Raw genomic sequence first — 20152 nt, 5'->3', positions numbered from 1 at the left:
CAGATAATGGTCCTTACTTAGATACAAATGGGAAAAAAGATAAATTAAACTTAGCATATCGACGATGGTCAGAAGGAAGGCAAGGTGTCATGTTGCGGGCGCAAGATGTCAATATGGGCCGAGTGGTGAGATGACGGTGACGTAGAAAGATGCACATGTCAGGACACATGAGAGAACTACTATTGGAAATTGCTGTAAAGGAACTATGCTTTATGCAAACTGTGAAGAGAAATGAACAATGGTGAGAAGATGGCGGCACTTTTCATAGCGAGTTAACATAGGCAAATAAAGGAAAGGAGGCAGGGGCGCATGTGTGAGGTAGATGGACAACAACGCAAGCAATCTAGGGGTGGAGTCATAGGAGGTGGCATAGACCTGGATTGAAAGGAGGTTGGTGGTGGTGGCATGGACATAGCAAAAGGACGATGGCACACAAACCACAAGCGGATATGTGCAGAAAAAATAAAGTGGTCGTGGTATTGACATACAACAAAAAAGTAATAAATACTGCTAAAAGGATGTCGATAGCATGCATAGCAGAGATGGAGAAATGGTATGGCAATGTGTCATGCTAGGACGATGTGTTGTCAATGCTTGAGCAATGGTACAAGTTGGTGTGCTATGGTAATAATAGCAGTCAAGACGGTAAAGGTACGAGAGATGGATTCGAAGAGAGAACCAACATTTGTGACATTTGTATATGTAAAGTAAAGATCTATATCCGCGATAAGATTAATTGTAAGTATAATGTGTGTCCAATTATGGTACAACAGTATGTGGATTTCTTCCTTGTATGTTGATGATTTCTTTATAATTTTATGAGCTATCAAGAGGTTGGAAAATGTATCAACAGTGGTAAATCATAGACATAAAAACTATATGGTGGCAACTTTAATTGACACTTCAGTTTCCTTTACCTCTAGTACAAAATGGTTGTTATATGCAGTCAACATTGTTAAAATTGATCATTATGTTCCTTAAGATGGAATATTAACGAATAAGATGAGCGGAATTGTCTAAAAAATACATCCAGAATCCTCCGCTATGTGCCATATAAAATTCTTGAGTCTTTTGATGTACTCTCTCCAGGTTGGTAAAGCTAGTTGTTTATGAAATTAACACGGCTTTCAAAAACAACTTTGACCACTATCTTTTTGCTATAAAAATTATAAATATAGTAAATATATATTTTTACGAAAATATACACTTCAAGATGAATCTATCTACATGACTTTAATATTTTTAAATTCAGCCCGAAAGAATTTATTTATAGTTAAAATTTAAAACATTTGATTTAAGAAAAACTCAAAACAACTTTTTTTTACCAACTAATAAGAGTATTGTCATTTGCGATGATGTAAGGTAACTCATTGAATTGGTTGGTCTGCCTTGGGATAAGGCAGCGTATGTGGAGGCCCACAGGCCATACCGTCCACGCGCTGGGGACTAGGCCCATTTGGCATGGTCATGAGCGACACGTGTGCAAGGTGGGAGGGGAGAAGTCACGCAGCAAATGAACACAACATCAAATAGTGGAAAAGTTAAGCTCTTCAGTCAACATGCGACATCGTTTTGGATCAGTTTTAGCAATAGTTTGTGCCATCAAATGTGAGAGGAGAAAGCCAAGAAGAAGACAAAAACATGCCCTCAAATAAAATAATATAATCTGCCATGTGTATTTAAGGTTGTATGGACTCTTCATCACCAACAGGGGAAAAAAAAGGAAAGAAACGATGTATGGACCTAATTTTACGACGAATTTTCTAAGTCCCGCTTTGGGCATGGACATGTGCCATTTCCTCCTCCATCACCAAAACGCAAGGAGTTCCTTCACAGTGCGGGAACTAGCAGATAGAAAGATAGAGATTCCCATGGGCACCAAGCGCGTGCGTCACCCTCGCTCGCGCACGCTCTGACTTCGCAGTGGCGCGCGAAGAATCCACACATGCCACTGGCCTGGCTCTCTGCAGCCGGGCACGGCATATACCCAGCCCAGCCAGGCCCCCGCCCTTTGACCTCGCCGATTCCATTCCCCCCGCCCTTATCGCCGCCGCCTCTTTCCACACTCCGGCCAGTTGGACCACCCCCACGGCCATGGCCATCGATCGCCGCGCTAGGGATATCCACCTCCTCCTCCTCGTGCTCGCGCCTTTCCCTCCCGGCCCGAGGCCTCTTTCCGTGCCGGCAGGATTCCACAAAGCTTTTTCCGTGCGTGCGTACAGTGGCGGATGCAGGATTGGAGGCAAAGGGGGCTGAAACAATAGAAATGTTGATTTATGTGAAGATTTAATAGTGATTTGGAGATCTTGCTACAGTGTTTTACGTGTAATTAGGGGAGCTTAGGGGGGCTTGAGCCCCCCTAGCCCCCCTCCTGTATCCGCCCCTGCGTGCGTATTATTCCCCCATCTATCCATCGCCAGTCGGCAACAAGTGTCGTCGCGCGACGGCACGAGCCGAGTCACCACGGGATCCCTGGCAGCTGCTCGGATCAAGGTTCTCCGCCGGCCGGCGTGAGGTGTCTCGCCGCGTCAGTTGGAGAGCCTGCGACGAAACGAACTGCAGCGCGCGCGCGGATGCGAATCTCGCCTCGCCCGGGCGGCGAGCACGGCACCTGTAGCCTCGGCATAGGCCGGGACACGGCCACCGGCCGCGTGCGTGTCGATCGAGCATGTGCATGGAGACTGGAGACTGGAGACCAGCCTAGGCTATAGCTACGGGCCGGCGGCGCTCGCTATCCGCCGAACTCGCATCGGTTGCATTGTTGGGCTGGTCCAAAAGGCACGGCAAGATCGCAGTATTTCAACGCCCGGATCTTCTTCTTCAAGTACGAAAAGAGCCTCGCGATCCGGTGGGATGATGCATGGTCTCTGCCTGTTCCAAGAAGTTGGCCGGGCCAACCTGATCCGCTTTACCTGTTGCCAGCATTGGCTGGTGGCGAGCTCGCACACGCAACGCAACCGGGCAGCATGCATTTTGCATCCACCGTGCGCTCGCCCACACACATCTGTCGCGCCGCCATAGGCTCGCGCTCCCCTCCCAGGCGCATGTTGTGATCACGGGCAAGGATTGGCATCGTCGTGATCAGTCGCCCATCTTGACTGGATGATCACACACCCTGTACTAAATCTAACCCCGAGCGCGAGCACGTCGACGATCATGAGTGCCCGATCGATCCGGCAGTGTGGGATGCAGGCTTTGGGCTAGTGGGGATATTATCTGAAGCGGATTTGCGTTCGTGACAAAGATGCTGTCTGCTTTTGGGGGCAGGCGACGCGATCCGGAGGCGAGAACATGAGAACATGCACGGCGCACGTACGCGCGCACTGCGCTGCACGCATCGATCACGGCCCGCCGGCGATCATCCTTACCTCGATCGATATCCCTGCGCAAGATTCCGCCGGCCGGCCGAGATCGAGCTCGCTAGATCCGTCCAGGTCCGTCGAGGCCACTCGCGCGCGGCGGTGGCAGCGGCCGGCGGGAGGGGTCGGTCCCTCGGAATCGCCGCGAGGCCGGCCGGCACCCTCCGGCGGCGCCCCCGTCCACACGACCCGATTCGCCCTCGCGATTTTTCCGATCCCGCGAGCCGGTGGCCCGTGGCATGGCAGCGACGCTCGCTCGCGCGCTGATGCCGAGCGCACCGCACGTGGCTCTGGCCGGCTCAATAATCGCTGGCGCGCCTCTCTCTACGTGCACGCGCGCGGGGCATGCGGGCGTCCGCCGGTAGGCCCGCGCCGACGTGTCGCTGATGCGGAGCCGGTCCGGCCCGGCTGCCGCTGCCGCACCCCGCCTTTCTATCCTGTCCGCCGCCGACGGCGACGCGCGGCCGCCTGCCGGGGTGGCGAGAGCGACGACGCACAGCGGCGGATCGGCACGCCGGGCCGAGCACTCGATCGACGGATCGAGCTAGCTAGAGCTATCCGGGCCGGGCCGGGAAACAGTCTCTGTTCCATCCCGGCGCGGCGTGAAAGAAAAAAAAAAAAGAGGAAAGGCATTGGTTTGCATCCGGCGAAAAGCACCACCGGGTGATGGGGCGAATCATTCGCGGGCCGGCCGGGCGAGGCCGGAGCAGTGGAGCTGGTCGAGGCGGCCGTCGCCCCGTCCATGGTCGACACGCCGGGCTGTCGAGCAGGTGGGCGCGGCATGGGAGCTCGGACGGGATAAGGAAGCCAATTCGGCGGCGGGCACGTTAAGCGAATGAGGCCGGGAAGCTTTCGGGAGCCGTCTAATCTAATCTAATCCGGCTCCGGATCGGATCGATCCATAGAGATGGGGACAGACAGAGCAGGATGATAGCCGGCTCGAGACTGGGAAAGGTGTCGCTCCAGCTGCGTGAGGAGGAGGAGGTTCGGGCTGATCCTGCCTGGGGAATTGGATGTGGATGCTGTTCGCTCTGTTCGGGGCTAGCGAGCGAGAAAGACAGCTCCGTAGATCTGCCGGAGCAGGGGTTCTAGGCCGTTGGAGTGGTGTCGGGAGGGGAGGTGATTTGCCGGAATTGACATGCGAGGTTGTGTTCGTCGCCACCTCAGTCACTGATGAGTGGAAGAGAGTTTCTAGGGCCAGCATACAATGTTCCTAGTAATCTGTCTATATTCTTAAGCACATAGAACCTGTGGACTTTAAGGCATCTATTCGGCACAGAAGTTAGAGAGTTGGATGCTCTCATATCAATTCATGAAAATAGAGCAACCTAAAAATTCATTGATGCAATTAAATCAATAGTAGTACATGGTTAAATTGACTGAACAACGAATCTAATTAAAGTCTTGACATTTGTTTCCACGATAAATAACTCTGCTTTTCTCAGTTGGCTGGATTGCTTTCGTTCAGCTCCGTCCAGTTCTGCGAATATATGTAAAAGATCAGTTGCAATATGACTTCAAATTTCATTTGCTCTAACCTGGACTTCTTATAAACTGAAAGGTTGCATTGCCCGCTATTGTAACTCACAATATAATGACAAGTTCGTAGGAGGTTTTATATTGCTGGGACCCTAGTGTGAGGGTGACCTGTTTTGGGATATTGGACTTCATGTAAAACTATATTATATATAATTTTCCTTCTCATTATTCAGCCTTCGCCGCCCCTCTCGGGTGTGCTCACTGACCAATCGAAAACAATGACCGAAAGGAGGCGGAAAGATAAAAAGTAATAAGGTCTCATTTTATTTTTAAGTAGCTGTCACATCGAATATTCGGATGTCAACTTAATATAAAACTAATTGCATAAGTTGCAACAATTCTATTAACTACAATTAATGTATGATTAGCAGATGATTAATGTAGTAATCAATAGTCAAATTATAAACTAATTAGGCTTAATAGATTCGTCTCATAATTAAGTTACGATTTATAAAATTAATTTATAATAAATCTATATTTAGTATTTCTAAATAATATTTAAACATTCGATGTGACTGATTTTTTGACTTAAATTGAAAAACCAAACGAGACCTAAAAGTCAGATACCAAGGGCGGGCACATTTGGAATCACGGACCAGGCCGCAACCAAACTCTCGCTTCAAGTTCGCTAAGTAGACCCAGCCCATCACAGCTACTTCCGCACGTCCTGCTGGCTGCTGATCGTCGCCCTCCCTCTATGGGCCTAATTGTGGGTCCATATCAGGACCATTTAGACCCAACATTTCAAAAGAGCCCAAGCCCATTAACGAAATCATGTCCGTAATCGATCGGCCACCGACGGGGCACGGGCCTTCCCAGATCTGATCTGACAGCTCCGCCACGCGCCGAGCCGAGCGGGGTCAAGCCAGCAACAGCCAGCGACGCGCCAGCCGTCCACTGGCTGGCCGGCGCGAGACGCAGCCAAATCAACCGCCAAGCACGTCCAGCTCAGCGCACCTCCCCCCTCCGCCCCTCCAACCACCTCCGCCGCCCATTCCCGTTTCCTCCTCCTCTCCATTCCCCGCCCCGGATCTGCTGCCCCCGCCGTTTCAAATCCCCACACGAGGCGGAAAAACCGAGCGGGCGAATCGAATCCCGTCCCGTTCGGCGAGCGAGCGAGCGGCAGCACCTCGTCGCCGGCTGGGCCTGGGGTTGGGTTCGGCCTCGCTCGATCGATCGGATGGCGCACCGGGTGGACAACGAGTACGACTACCTCTTCAAGATCGTGCTCATCGGCGACTCCGGCGTCGGCAAGTCCAACATCCTCTCCCGCTTCACCCGCAACGAGTTCTGCCTCGAGTCCAAGTCCACCATCGGCGTCGAGTTCGCCACCCGCACCCTGCAGGTACGGGCACCCTCGTCTACCCGCGCGCCCGATCTGATCGCGACCCAATGCGGCAATGCGCGGTAGAATTGCGCACCGTGCCGTCCGTCCGGCGTCAATTTGGTGCCATGCGTCTGTATTTTGGTTCTAAGATCTTGTGCAATTTTTTTCCTGGTTTAGGCTGGTAATGGAGGGAATTACGTTTTGACATCGTGCGGCCGCTCGAATTTCTGAGTCGTACGCTCTGCTTTAGAACGCCATATCATGGATGATTTGTCTTCTGTTTTACCTTTTTGACTCTGAAAACAATAACCTGGTTGGTAGCACCGTAGCATGGTTTGAAAGACAATGGAGTGCACGAAGCACCACCTCATTAGTTGCCCGACATCACGATAGAAAATGCTGTAGTTTTTGTTGTTACTGACAAGGTGAAATGGTAATGCGGCAAAATTTGGAAATAAGGATCAGACATTGAGACAGTTGTAACTTGTATCGTGTGTTTTCTCTTTTCTCCCAGGAGTATGTAAAAGCTAAGTCAAGCACTTACATGGGTAGTGTGTTGGAGAAATCAGTCTGAGAAAATTATACTGCCATCCGCACAACGTATGACAGGATAGGCGTCGCGCCTGCTGGCCCAGATCTTGCAGTAGCGTTGGTGCGAGCACAACATAGATTGATTGCTAGGAACCTTTCTCCTCATATGTAGTCATGTTCAAGCCTCAATGAATTGCCAGCCAAATGAATTTGGTGATAATTTTTTTCAGCAGACTTCATGATTGGGATGGCCTTAAAAATGTCTGCATTGCTAGTCATTTCCAGTCTTTGTTTTATTTTTTTTCGATGAACAGTTTTTCTCTCTCGAACACGCAGTAGAGCTGCGCATCAATATATTAAGAAGAAAAAAAAAAGAAATTTTCGATGAACAGTCTTGGTTTTATTGAATAGTGAGTTGTACAATGGAACAAGGAGGTACTATAATTGTTGTACTTTCACTTATACATGCAGTGGAAGTCTATTTCTATCACAAGTACATTATCTTGGTTCAATTGTTGAGCTCAAATAAAAAAAGTAATGGTGGAAGTTAGATTGTTTGGGAGTCTATTTCTATCACAAGTCTATTTCAGTGGAAGTCTATTTCTATTTCTTTCACTTATTTCTTTCGGGTTTCATCTCTAGTCTACCCCAACTTGCTTGGGAAAAAAATCTATGTTGTTGTTGTTGTTGGAAGTTAGATTGTGCTTCGATACTGTGATGATGAGATTTGTAGCCATTCTTTTAGTATATGGTGAAGATATCCTCGGAGATTTTGCAACTATCTTTAGTTGAGTTTTGCTTTCAATGCATTTATTATTAGGTTGGAAACTAATGTCATGAGATTTACAAAGATATGGATTTTTCTTTTCATAATATGGTTCTCATTACTGATTGCATGGTTATGTAGCTTAAGCACACGTAGGTGAGAGTTTTCCTTGCTTACTTCTCACAGAATAAGCTATGCACTCTGTTTATCCAGTAAATCTCTTGATGTTCAAAACACACAAAATGTTTTTGCAATACCCATTGTTAACCGGAATCTTTGAAAGTGGCCATTTGCATCGTAGAGTTGGAAACTTTACTTCTTTCTTACTGATGGTGTTGCATTGTCAATTTGTTATGCTCTGCATCATCTCAGTAGTGGTTTCTTTTCTCTTTTATTGAGACAGATTGATGGGAAGACTGTCAAGGCACAGATATGGGACACGGCTGGACAGGAGAGATACCGCGCAATCACTAGCGCTTATTACAGAGGCGCTGTTGGAGCGCTCCTAGTCTACGACATAACAAAGAAGCAAACTTTTGACAACGTTCAGAGGTGGCTCCGGGAGCTCCGGGATCATGCAGATGCCAACATTGTTGTCATGATGGTCGGTAACAAGTCGGACTTGAACCACTTGAGATCGGTCCCTGAGGAAGACGGCCAAGCATTTTCAGAGAAGGAAGGCCTATCCTTCCTCGAGACATCTGCGCTGGAGGCGATCAACGTCGAGAAGGCGTTTCACACCATATTGAGCGAGATTCATCAGACAGTAAGCAAGAAGGCGCTTGCAGCGCAGGAGTCTGCATCCGCCAACGGGCGCTCCATGCAGGGAACCACCATTAACGTTGCTGATTCATCCGCCCCCGCAAAAGGTTCATGCTGTTCTAGCTGAAGAACTGATTGCAACCTAAGAGGGGAAGTCTGAGGCAGCGTTCGTTTGTGCAGAGCTGCACACTGCTGCGCCTAGGTTGTAGACCGCTTCGCATTATCTGCCTCCAAAAGCCACATTGACTGGTGATTCTTTTGTCAAAGGAACTTTTCCTAGCATCATACATTGTAACCTGTCAAATCACAGCATATTCCTTTTGCATTTGTTCTTTAACCTATCCCTGTATACTTGGAAGGATCGAAGAGCATTCTGTACTCTGTAACACATTCTTCTCCTGATGGTATAATAATCTCCAGTACCGTTTGGACTTGCATAATGCGGCTGCTCTGCAAACTCATCGGTATACATAAGCTGAGATACTGGGTCCTGACTTGATTCTAGACCGGTGGTCGTCTTCTTCTTCTTCTTCGACTTGATTCTGGACCGGCTGGTGTGTGTGTGTGTGTGTGTGTGTGTGTGTGTGTGTTGATGTTACCGGCTGGGCGGCTGGTGGTCTTGAAGCCCATGCAACTTGCAAGCCGGGACTCTCGAACTCGTTCTTGATCGCCGCGGGTCCCTGCAGCTGCAGAAGCAACGACAGCGGCGTCAGCAGCGTGTACACGCCATTGCCATCGCGCCTGCGCTGCCACGGCCTCTGCTCCTTGACCCCGACCCCCCTGCGTGCCGTGCCCGTGCTCCAGCCGTGTCGCAGTGGGGCTCGCGCATCGGCTGATGGCCGCCCCGCAACCACCTGGCTGCATCCACCGCACTGCACCTGCACGGCTGCACTCTCTTCTTCCAGGTGCTCTCCCTCCGCGCCTCAAATCCGTCGATCGTTTGCCGCGGTGGTTCACGCCTCGTTCTTGGATGGGATGTGCGGACGTGACCATGAGTAACTGCCGCATGGCCTACCACTCTGCCGACCTCCATGGATCATGATGGATCGATCCATCCTCCCTGCAGGCAGCGCACCCCTCTCTCAGTCTCTCATGGCTTGGTAACAAAAGCAGCAGGCCGAAAGAGATGTGCGAGATGGTACGCGCAGAAGGAGAAATGAGAGCACCGGAGCATTGTTTTTTTTCCGGCTTTTCTGAATTTTGAGCCTCTGGAAGCCAAGGAGATTATGGTATTTTATTTTGAAATATTGGCAATCTGGCGTACGGCATCTCGAATTGTCTGCACGCCTTGTTTTAGAGGCGTGAGATTCAGAGAGCGCTTGTCGATCGCAGCTGAATATGCCTGAATCGCTTTTTTTTTTTTGAGGGAAAGCCTGAATCGCTGATAGACCTGAATGAAGTTGGCATCGATGGCCCACAGCGGGCTACGACCCAAACGGGTGGGCTGGGCTGTGCCTATGCTAACCTCTGCAACTTTTTTGGATCGTTGCAGCCATACGCCGCATCACCTTTTCGTTTCTTTAATTAATATAATATAATCCTCCTAGCTAGTAGTCTCTTAGAGACGTACTGTATGTATCTCACGAATAACTTGACCTTTTCTGCTAGGAATGTGTTCTTGGGGCCCCTAACACAGCAGAAAACCTGTGCTAATCCCTATCCTCGACCGATCAGAACTCGCTGCTGCTGGTGTTACACACTCGTTCGGCATTTTTTTCCTGGAAGACCAGTCGGCATTTTTTTAGGCACAACAAAACACAGCACCCCCCCCCCCCCCCCCCCTCTTTTTTCTCCATTGGCATCCAAGCCTTGCCACGCTTATTGCAATTTTTAAAGGGCCCGGAATCCAGATGGGTTGGTTTGCCTAGCTAGGGACAACTTCTTTGTACATTGGCCTAGCATGTACTCATGTCAAGTCACATTTAGGCCACTTCAAACAAAGTGGCGGCATGTACATTCTCCCATTATTAGGCCGCTTTCTATCCGGATACCGCATCGATCGCCGGTAGTAGATCCTGCTGCGCAAAGAGGCAGGCTAGAGTGTCAGCGTCAGGGGGGGGGATCCATAGCGTAAGTCGCCGAGCCCCGGTACGCCTCGTCGCGTTGTGGTGTGTAGCCGTAGGACACGATCGGTGAATGGTCTCGCCGCCCAATTTTAAAACTCGAGGCGAGGGGGGGAGCGGCGCCCATGCCGGACGGCGGCCGCGCCGGGGGCCACCGGCCGGTGGCTGCCGGGACACGGACATGCCACGCCCACCGCCGGGATGAACTGAAAAGCCTTGTGCCCATGCGTGCCATGGCAATCGGCAACGTCAAAATGCAGAGCACCGGGCGCGCGCGGCCGTGGCGGGTTGGCGGTGCGCAATTTTATACGGGGAAATGCTGGTGTCAAGCCCATGACTCGCTCTGTCTGATCTCTCGCAGTCGCAGCCTGACCCTTAATTTGGCCAGGCCTTATTTAGTTGTCGGTGTAAAAATTTTAAAATAAAATCTTTTCGTATTTGAAGTATTAAATATAGACTAATCGCGAAATTAATTACAGAACTCGTCTGTAAATTACGAGACAAATCTAATGAGACTAATTAATCAATCGTTAGAGTATAATTATTGTAGTAATTTATTGTTTAATTATTATTTAATTAGACTCATTAGATTTGTCTCGAAATTTACAAGCAAACTATTGTAATTAGTTTTTTGTTTCGTCTAAATTTAGTAATTTATGCATGTAAGATTTTCGTGATAGATTTGGAATTTGCATGCATGCGGCTGCTGGGTGTTCTGGAGCGCATTGAATGGACTTCAGTTCTCGAACGGCGTTCATGTCGTGGCCGGCCGGCGACGCCGAGGCCTTGTGGTTATAGTAGCATGAGTAGCACAAAAATAGAGCTAAATAAAGTTAATTTGCAAAATTAACTCTACAACTCTGCACTATTTCGCGAGACGAATCTAATGAGACTTCTGACCTCACGATTAAAGGATGGTTACTGTAGTATTACTGTAGCCAATCATCGATTAATTACTATCATTAGATTCGTCGTGAAAAGTTACACCCATACGTGAAAAGGTTTTACAAATAAACTTCATTTAGTACTCCATTCATTGAAGATTTTTTTTTCGGGAATTGTGTGTGCTACCGTGCTATTCTCCATGCATGGCATTGGCATCAGCATGGCCTGATGGATGGCCCTGGAGAGGAGCCGGCAGCGGCAGGTCCGGCAGAAGCCAAAGCGTAAATGTTTTGGGCCATGTTTGGTTAGAAAACGATGGAATTTTTTTCCACCTTTGACTATTAATTTAGAGTAGTAAACGAAGTCTAATTACAAAACCACCTCCACAACCCTCATGTAAATCGCGAGACGAGTCTAATGAGGCCTTTGACCGCGTGATTAGAGAATGTTTACTGTAGCATCACTGCGGCAAATCATCAATTAATTACCGTCATTAGATTCGTCTCGAAAAGTTACATCCGTCCCTGAAAAGGTTTCGCAAATAGACTTCGTTTAGTATTCCATGCATGTGTTCGTTTTTTTGTGTAAAAGTTTTCGTGGTAAGAACCAAACACGGCCTTGCACAAGCGATCTGCTTCCCGGGACTTCCGGTCGCGGGCAGCAGCACGTAATCCGGCGAGCAGCACAGCAGGTCAACGATCCACGGACACACTGCCAGTGGCGTGCCACACCCATGTTAACGTCACCACAGCAGCTGCAGGCCACCACACCCGACCCAAGAACCAAGACGCGACCGTGGCCACTGTGGCCTGCATGAGTCCCGTGTCCTGGATGCAAGAGCACCGAAAGCGATCGGGTAATCGAGGAGCTTGTTGTTGTCCGTTCGTTCGCTGGGGCGATCCATCCAGCGAGCGAGCACCCGGGCACGCATCCGGCTTGTGCAGGTGTCAAATCAGGGGTCACTCTGTAATGACATGGCCGCTGGAGCAAGGCAGCAAGCAAAGAGATGCTCTCGTCTCCCAGGCCCGGGCTTGTACTGCACGTCATCTACGTAGGCAAGCTGCAAGCACACACACACTACTGCAAATGCTGCTACCACCAGCATTCATGTCAATCAAATAGTGCAACCACCAACATCACCGGCTTCCTCCAGGCAAAGTGGGGCAGCGTTTTCAGTGAGGCAGTCATCGTCAGAAATATCGCTTGATGAAGGTTACGGCTACTGCCGCGTAGGCTGACGTACCACACGCACCGGCACCGCACTACGGTTATACGGATAGAGACGGGACTGTGACTTGTCAAGTTCCTGAAAGGGAGAAGGAACCCAACAGATACGTACAGAGTCTGAGAGACTACAGATGCATCCGTCACTTTCTTTGAACTCGGAGTATATGGTTCCGCAGACTACAGAGAGAGATCTACTAGCAAATGGCCAGACTGCAGGTCGTTTTCATTCATGTCGAAATAAGAAAAGACACTGTATTAGCTTCATCCCATACGCAAAGCTCTGTGGTGCTAGCAGGATTCTGGGAGCATTTTTTTCTCGGTTGCAAGTACTTTATTCGTCCATTCATGCAAGGTGTGTGAAAAGTCGTTGTAACATGTTTCGTTCGTGAAAAGTTGGGTGAAAAATCACTGTAGCATGTTTCGTTGTTATTTGACAAATAATGTACAATCATGAACTAATTAGGTTTAAAAAATTCATCTCGTGCTAATCAGTTAGACTGTATAATTAATTGTTTTTTTCAATTACATTTAATACTTCATACATGTGTCGAAAAATTCGATGTGACAGGTGATGTAGGAAAAATTTGGGAATGGCTCGGGGCCTCACCGGAGACCGAAGTATTCAAAACTAACGTTGACTGGTGAAGGTTGATAATTGTAGATGGATTGTGCCAGACTGCCAGCAGGTCGGCAGCTCCTGGTTTTGTAGGTACGACGTGTGCGGTCCAGTTCGTAGTGGTAGGTAATTGTTTGGTGGATAAAAAAATAAGTGCTGAAAAAGAGTCGTATCGGACACTTTAGAACACTGTAGTATTTTTTTGTTTTTTATTAATTGTTGTCCTACTATAACTTAACTAGGCTCAAAAGATTCGTCTCGTCGTGTACATTAAAACTATGCGATTAATTTTTTTATTTATCTACATTTAATGTTCCATACATGAGGCAAAAAATTTGATGTGATAGATGAATAGTGAAGTTTGGAGAGAGAAATTTTGGAACTAAACACAGCCCATGTAAATATTCCATATCGAAACTGCAGTCTTTTTCAAAGTGAAAAAATTGCCAAAATTGAAAATTGTGAAGTGTAAAAGGAGCGGTCACGCCAGGCCTAACGTACGCCCGGCCGTAAGTTAGCATGATCCAAAAAATAATTCTGTTCACTCCTAGGCTCTTGGCACGTCTATTTATTTGTTTAATTTGATTTGGTGCATTTTTGGAAATTTTATTTGGTGCATTGGTAGGATAAACGAACTGACCTTGCATGGCCCTAGAAACTTATGTTAGAACTTGTAGGATGGCTTATACTAGAGAAAGCTAAGGTTGAGAATGCGCACGAAAAACCTACTAGCCTAAATTGTAAGTACATATATAGCCTGATAGTGTTCTATATGTCTATTAAATTGTACACAACACTTGAAAAATGTTTATTTGTCACTAGCCTAAATTTTAACTAGGACCTGAGCAACTAAAAATTTTATATAGCAAATACACGCAAATTTTTATGATCCACATAAGGGTTTGCTGGAACCTGTCCATCGTTTTCGAATTCGAAATTGACTCTGCATGACAGCATGGATGCTTATATTTTTCCTGTATTTGTTTGTCCAAGAAAATATACCATCAATAAGCTCGTGCATAGTAAAACAACCTAGACAATCTTAAAAAATATTCAGTGCATCTCTTATGACACATTGAATTTCAAACACGCAAGTGACCCACCAACTATAGTTTTTAAATTTATAATTCTCATATAGCATGGACAATTTTAAACAATACATAGACTATATGACAACTCTCTAAATAGTTTTCAGATAAAGGCGATGCTGCCATATACTCTCTCCATTCTCTTTTGATAGTCTCCTTTCTAAAATTCAAATATTCACAAATGATAGTCCTATTTGCTCTTGATAAGGACCGTGGCAATAAATAGCACCAGTAACGAGGAGTTTCTAGCAAAGACATTGGAGGACTAGCAAAAGACTTTGTGTTACATTAATTAGATGATAAGCAAGGTTACTTTTCCTTGATCATTGTGTCAAGGTGAAATAAGACTATCAATAAAGAATGGAGGGAATATACAATATCATTCAAACATAGTACTCATGCGTATCTTATCTTTCGAGCACAAAACAATCTCTTATCTACTCCATTCGAACCCTAAGCAAAAAATAATCTAGTTAGTTGTCTTAAGCAACATATATTTTGAAAAGAAGTAACAATAATTGAATTCCTTGATTTTCGAAGGTTTAAGCCTAATTAAAACGCTATGCATCTATTGATGGCTATGCTAGGTTAGGCCCAACCTCTGCCTTAGGGTGTGTGTGTTTTCAACCCATGTTGTTAGCTCCAACACAAAATGAGCTAACCAACTGGACTAGAGCCGCCTATTTCAATCGCGTCCAGAGATGCTACCTGCATGCGTGTATGAGTGGCTAGCTATCGTTGTCGTGTACAATTTGACGTAATCGTGTTACTTTCACAATGTATCTGGACATATATATTTTCTGTGACATGCGATAATTCAGCATATTTTTTAGAGCAAGATTTTCATTATTTCTAGAGGTTCGTTCAATTGAAATGCTTGGTTTATGCCTGCATATCTAGAAGAGGCTCATGTCCTGTTTGATTCTCATCCACGGTTGGTTCACACTCACTTTGTCAACTCTTGCAATCCACACTTTTGAACAAAGTTCGGCTAAAGATTAAGCCTATGATAGGCAATGGTGTAGAGTTGAAAAATTGTGCATAAACCGACAAAATGCGCGTCAAAGGTTGGCAAAATATTGTAGCGGGCAAAACACGCCGAGATGGATAACATCTTCTTCTCTAGCATGGCTTCCGCTGGAAACTCATCTCCAAAACAGTTTTTAGCCCCAACTCGAAATAACCTAATAAGCAACCTGATCTCTAGAGACAGTACAATATTCATATAATTTTGAGACGGACTGCCAAACTTACTATTGTTTCAGTTTGCTGGTCGACATGGCCACTGTTCTCGTTCTCAATTTCCCCCGTTGCTAAGGATACTTTATAGCCCAACCTTTTCTTTTTACCAGTTTCACATTTCCTACAAAACAGTAAGCCGATGCTTTATAGCCCAACCTTTCCTTTTTACTAGTTTCATTGGAGCGTGCGGGCCTGTGGGAGTGGGAGTGTGGGGGGTTGCCCTATGCAGAACATGGAGTAGCTAGCGTGCCCATACCTCGCAATGAAGCCGCCTTTCCGGTCTCGTCCCCTCTGTGCGCGCACGCTCTCCACACAGTAGCGGCCCGGCCGGGGGACCCCTTCGTTTCCTCGCATAGCCCTGTAGCATATGGATGCCGTGTCCCCGGTTCCTAGACCGCCCCCGCCCCGTCGCTGCGTCCCACGCATGTGTGTGTGATGAATGTTGAGTAACTTCTTCTAGATGTGATGAGTGAATTATCAACCGTGCGGTGTGATCGTGTGCTTGGTCTTTAGTTATAGGTACACGGGCGTCGAGTGTCGACGGAGAGCTGCCGTGGAGGTGTTGTGGCCGATGGACCGTGCAGTGGACAGCGGTAAAGGGCAGCCGGGACAGGAGCTCGGGCCGGGCGGCAGCTGTGGCGTCCACTCATTGATCGAGGGCGCAAGCACAGGTGGATGGCGGGTTTCTTGATTTGCGTCACAAAACCAAATTGACGGACGGCGGTTGAAGACGCCAAGTCGTGGAGGCACGGGCGTCGGTCTCGGGACTGGCGGAGGAACGGGCGTCCACGGCGTCTAGGGCCTCGCTGCGGGCGAGGAGGTGACGAGCGTTGGGCGGCGTCTAGGGCCGTCAGAAGGCCGAGGCGGGAACGGCGTCCAGGGCCACGGCGTGGAGGCGGGAATCTTCCCACGCGTGGAGTTTTGGCGGTTTTCTCAAAACCGGCCACCTACCCGGGTTTCGCGGATCCTCCAAAAACCGCGGACCAGATCCTCATCCCCACGGCGGCATCGCGGAGAACACTTCGACTCGAAGAAAGAATCTTGGCCGTCGGATGAGTCCTTGTATCTTTTTCCGGTTTAGCCCCTACGGGCCTTCTAGTTTAATTTCAGCTCTTAGAGGTAGTTTAGTCTTTAGCCAGGGAGGTTAAGAGATTAAAAGGGAGAGGATGGCAGCAGCAAGGGGTGTGTGCTTTTCTTTTCTGTAGACCCTTCCTCCCGTGCGCCTCTCTTCCTCTCCCTAGAGTAGGATTTGTGAGATGGATTTTTGAGACCATGTATTGAATTCGATTGGGAAAGGAGGCCCTATCCTCCTTGTGCCCTCGGGGCTTTTCGATTTCGTATCAATTCAATACTCCGTGCACTCTTGTTTGTGTTGAATTTCAATTCCACTTTGATTCTTTGTGTGCACGAGATCGTGGTGGTTCTTAGAGCTCTTTGTGGTGAATCCATGCTCTCTTGCCAAGTGCAAAACTCCTAGGATTCACGTGCTCCTTAGGATCGACGTTCTTGAGCGTTTTACGTTTTGAGAAAACCCCGTTCTTGCTCGGGAATTCCTCGATTCCTCCCAAACCATGGAGTGATTCGTCGATTCCTTTGGTGGGTATGTTCACAAGGTCTTTGCGATCGTGCCTGCAAAATTTGGTGAGATTTCGGCTTGTTTTGATCCTCCAATTGTCAAGTCTTGTATCGAACCGAGAGCAAAAACAGAGTTTCTGCATCGGGCTGAATTTTTCCTATCACCAGTTGAACCGGCGTTGCCAATGATTCAACCGGTGTTCAATTGGGGTTTTCGACCTAGATTTTTTGTTGCACCGGTGCATTAGTATCTACGTGCATCGGATCAACCGGCGTGTAGAGTTTCCTTAACGTCGGTTTAACCGGTGCTCAGCACTTTTCGATTTGGTGTTCCTCTGGACAACTGCACCGGTGCTCGTGAACGATCTCATCGGTTCATCCGGTGTTCTGTTTGTCCATTTTGGGGTCGCTCTGGACGACTGCACCGACGTTGCATTTGGAATTTATCGGATCATCCGGTGCAGCATCGCCGGTTGAACCGACGGTGTTCAAACCTGAACGTCGGATCAACCGGTGATTGTTTTTCACTGCTGCCGGCTGTGACTCATCGGTTCAACCGACGTACTCAGACTCATATACGTCGGATCAACCGGTGAGTTATACCGTGCTGTTTTTCGTGCTTGCTTCCGCGATTGTTCTCGCTTGTTTCTATGGTTGTTTTGTGTTGGTGTAGCTCATCCATAGCTACTCCACACTTCACCTAGGATTCTAGGGTTGGGTGTGTACTTGGGATCTTAAGTCGAGCTTCCAATTGCGATAATTTTTTATCGGCTCCCATCCACCCCCCTCCGGTCGCCTTTTCGGTCCCTCAATTGGTATCAGAGCTTGGTTAAGATTTTCATTACCCTAACCGGTTCGAAAACCATTTGGCGACCATGGCAAGTCTTGGTAAGATCCCAGTGTTTACCAGCGAGGACTATACTTACTGGAAGGTTCGCATGCGGGCTTTCTTGCAGAGCTTGGGAGCCGAGGTTTGAGATATAACCAAGAACCAGGCTTACGAGGTGCTTGCTGTTCGGGTCACTCCTCTTCAAGTGACCGAGCACGAGGCTAACGTCAAGGCTGTCAAAGCCTTATTCGCTGGCGTTTCTCGTGCAGAGTAATCACGCGTCCAGGATTTTCAAGAAGCCCACAAGATTTGGACGTGCCTTGAGAACTACCACGAGGTCACACCTCAGGTTAAGGCTAGACTTTTCGAGACTGACCAGCGTGAATATGAGAACTTCACACAGGGGCCGGGTGAGAGCATTGTCGACATGTTCAGTCGGATTCAATCGATTGTGAACAAAGTCTACGCACTTGACCGCTCTGTGTGGGATCTCAAGGTGAACACGATCATTGAGTTTGCAGGCTATATGACTCTGATCGTGAATGAGCTCTTCAGCAAGCTCAAGGCCACTGAGGTGGACAACCAGACACGAGACAAGCTCAATGGAGCTCTTGTGACAGGCCTAGATGGATCGAGCTCTAACGCTAACTCTGCTCTTGGCTTTTCTCTTGCCTCTTTGCCTTGTGTTACAGATAAGCAGTTGGAGACGCTGGGCGACGACGACTTGTGCCTCCTCATCAGCAAGTTCCAGCGTGTCTACCACAACAGGCAGAGGCGAAAGAACCCTGGGTGCTACCACTGCGGCGATCCGAACCACTTCGTTGCCGACTGCCCCAAGAAGTCCGGCGGTTGCCAGAACAATAACTTCGACTACTACCGCCACCGCGACCACAACGAGGGAGGCTCCAACAAGGAGTGTCAGCGCCACAAGCACCGCAGCCGTGACCGGGACAAGGGAGGGCGCTTTGACAAGGAGTCGATCATGAAGCGCTTCCGGTACAAGGCCAAGAAGCGGGAGAAGGCTTTCTTGGTGCAGCTTAGCGACCTTGACAAGAGCTCCGATACCGACCGCTCTTCTTCACCGACCTCCAACGACGATGACAAGAAGAAGAAGAAGAAGCGGGACAAGGAAGCCACGGGCTTCATCGCCCTTTGCTTGGCGGCTGGTCAGCGTAAGAGTTTCTGCACCATGGCGGGTGAGGCCAATGGTGCTCGTGCGTCTCCAGGTGGACATGCAACACCGACGCACGACGACTCTTCTCCTGGATCCGAGAGTGATTCAGAGGTAAACTCCACTATCGACCTGCTTGATACTGAGGTTAGGGAGTTGTACACCGCTCTCGACAATTAGAAAAAGTTGCTTAAGGAAGCAGCTAGAGAGCGTAAGCGGCTTAGGGCTGAGCTGGCTTCTGCTAGAGAGAAATTTGGTGAGGATGAGTGCGCTGGCTGCATATCTCACATGAATGATCTTGTTGCTCTCCGTGCCAAGCATGATGAGAACGTAGCGAACTTGGATGTTGCCAAGATCTCGCTGGCTGACGTGTCTCACGAGCTAGCTAGGGCCAAGCATGAGCTTGAACTGGCCAATGACGCTCCTATCGTTAGTGATGTGCTTGAATGTGACGATTGCTCCATCTTTAAGTCTGATCTATCTTCTTTGCAGTCTAAGTTAGCTACTGTTGTGTGTGAGCTAGAGGAACTTATGTTTAGGCCTGTTCTGCTTGGTGCTTGTAAGCTTTGTCCCACGCTTAGATCGGAGCTAGATGAGAAGAACACCTTGATTAAGTCTTTGGGGAAGACTAAGGTCGGGGAGTCTAGCCCACCTATTGATTGTCATGTTTGCCCTGATCGGATTTCTGATTTGGATAATCTTGCGGTAGAGAAAACAAACTTGGAGAATGAGAACACATATCTTAGGGCAATTCTTAGTTGGGTTTCTAGTAGTGAGCCGCAGTTGGGCACGATGATCAAGCAGTTTAAGTGTGGTGATGGATTTGGGGTCGGTTACACCTACACGAAGTCAGACTTTGACATGCTGTATGGTAAGATCGGCAAGGCTGCTGGATTTCCAAGTGCTCTAAACACTGCTAGTACAAGCACGCAACCTTCGCTTGTTGACCCCGTAAATGGTGTGCTAAAAGAACCACAAAAAGCACCTCCATAGAAGCAGGTTTGGGTTCCAAAACCCAATAAGCTGAGAAATCCCCTCGATACGCTCCCTGCTGCCACAGCCCAAGTTGCCCAGAAGAAGGGGGCTGCTCCTTCCCGTCCAAAGACGGGGCCTCCACCTCCCAAGAGAGAGGTGAGGTACCACTGCGAGTACTGTCACAGAGACGGTCACTT

The 20152-nt window shown here is 48.3% G+C and overlaps 1 protein-coding gene across 1 annotated transcript; it reads left to right on the top strand.

The window, feature by feature from the left end:
• The first annotated feature begins 5840 nt into the window (after window positions 1–5840).
• Window positions 5841–8724, top strand: LOC120708662 (ras-related protein Rab2BV-like). The gene is made up of 2 exons (XM_039994035.1): window positions 5841–6243; window positions 7926–8724. Exons 1-2 carry the CDS (start codon window positions 6079–6081, stop codon window positions 8409–8411), a joined length of 651 nt encoding a protein of 216 aa, XP_039849969.1. The 5' UTR covers window positions 5841–6078; the 3' UTR covers window positions 8412–8724.
• The last annotated feature ends 11428 nt before the right edge of the window (window positions 8725–20152 follow it).

Source organism: Panicum virgatum, chromosome 5K, assembly GCF_016808335.1.
Source record: "Panicum virgatum strain AP13 chromosome 5K, P.virgatum_v5, whole genome shotgun sequence".
NCBI classification, from domain to species: Eukaryota; Viridiplantae; Streptophyta; class Magnoliopsida; order Poales; family Poaceae; genus Panicum; species Panicum virgatum.
The sequence above is the reverse complement of the archived record's forward strand: the minus strand, read 5'-3'. Positions and strand labels throughout refer to the sequence as shown.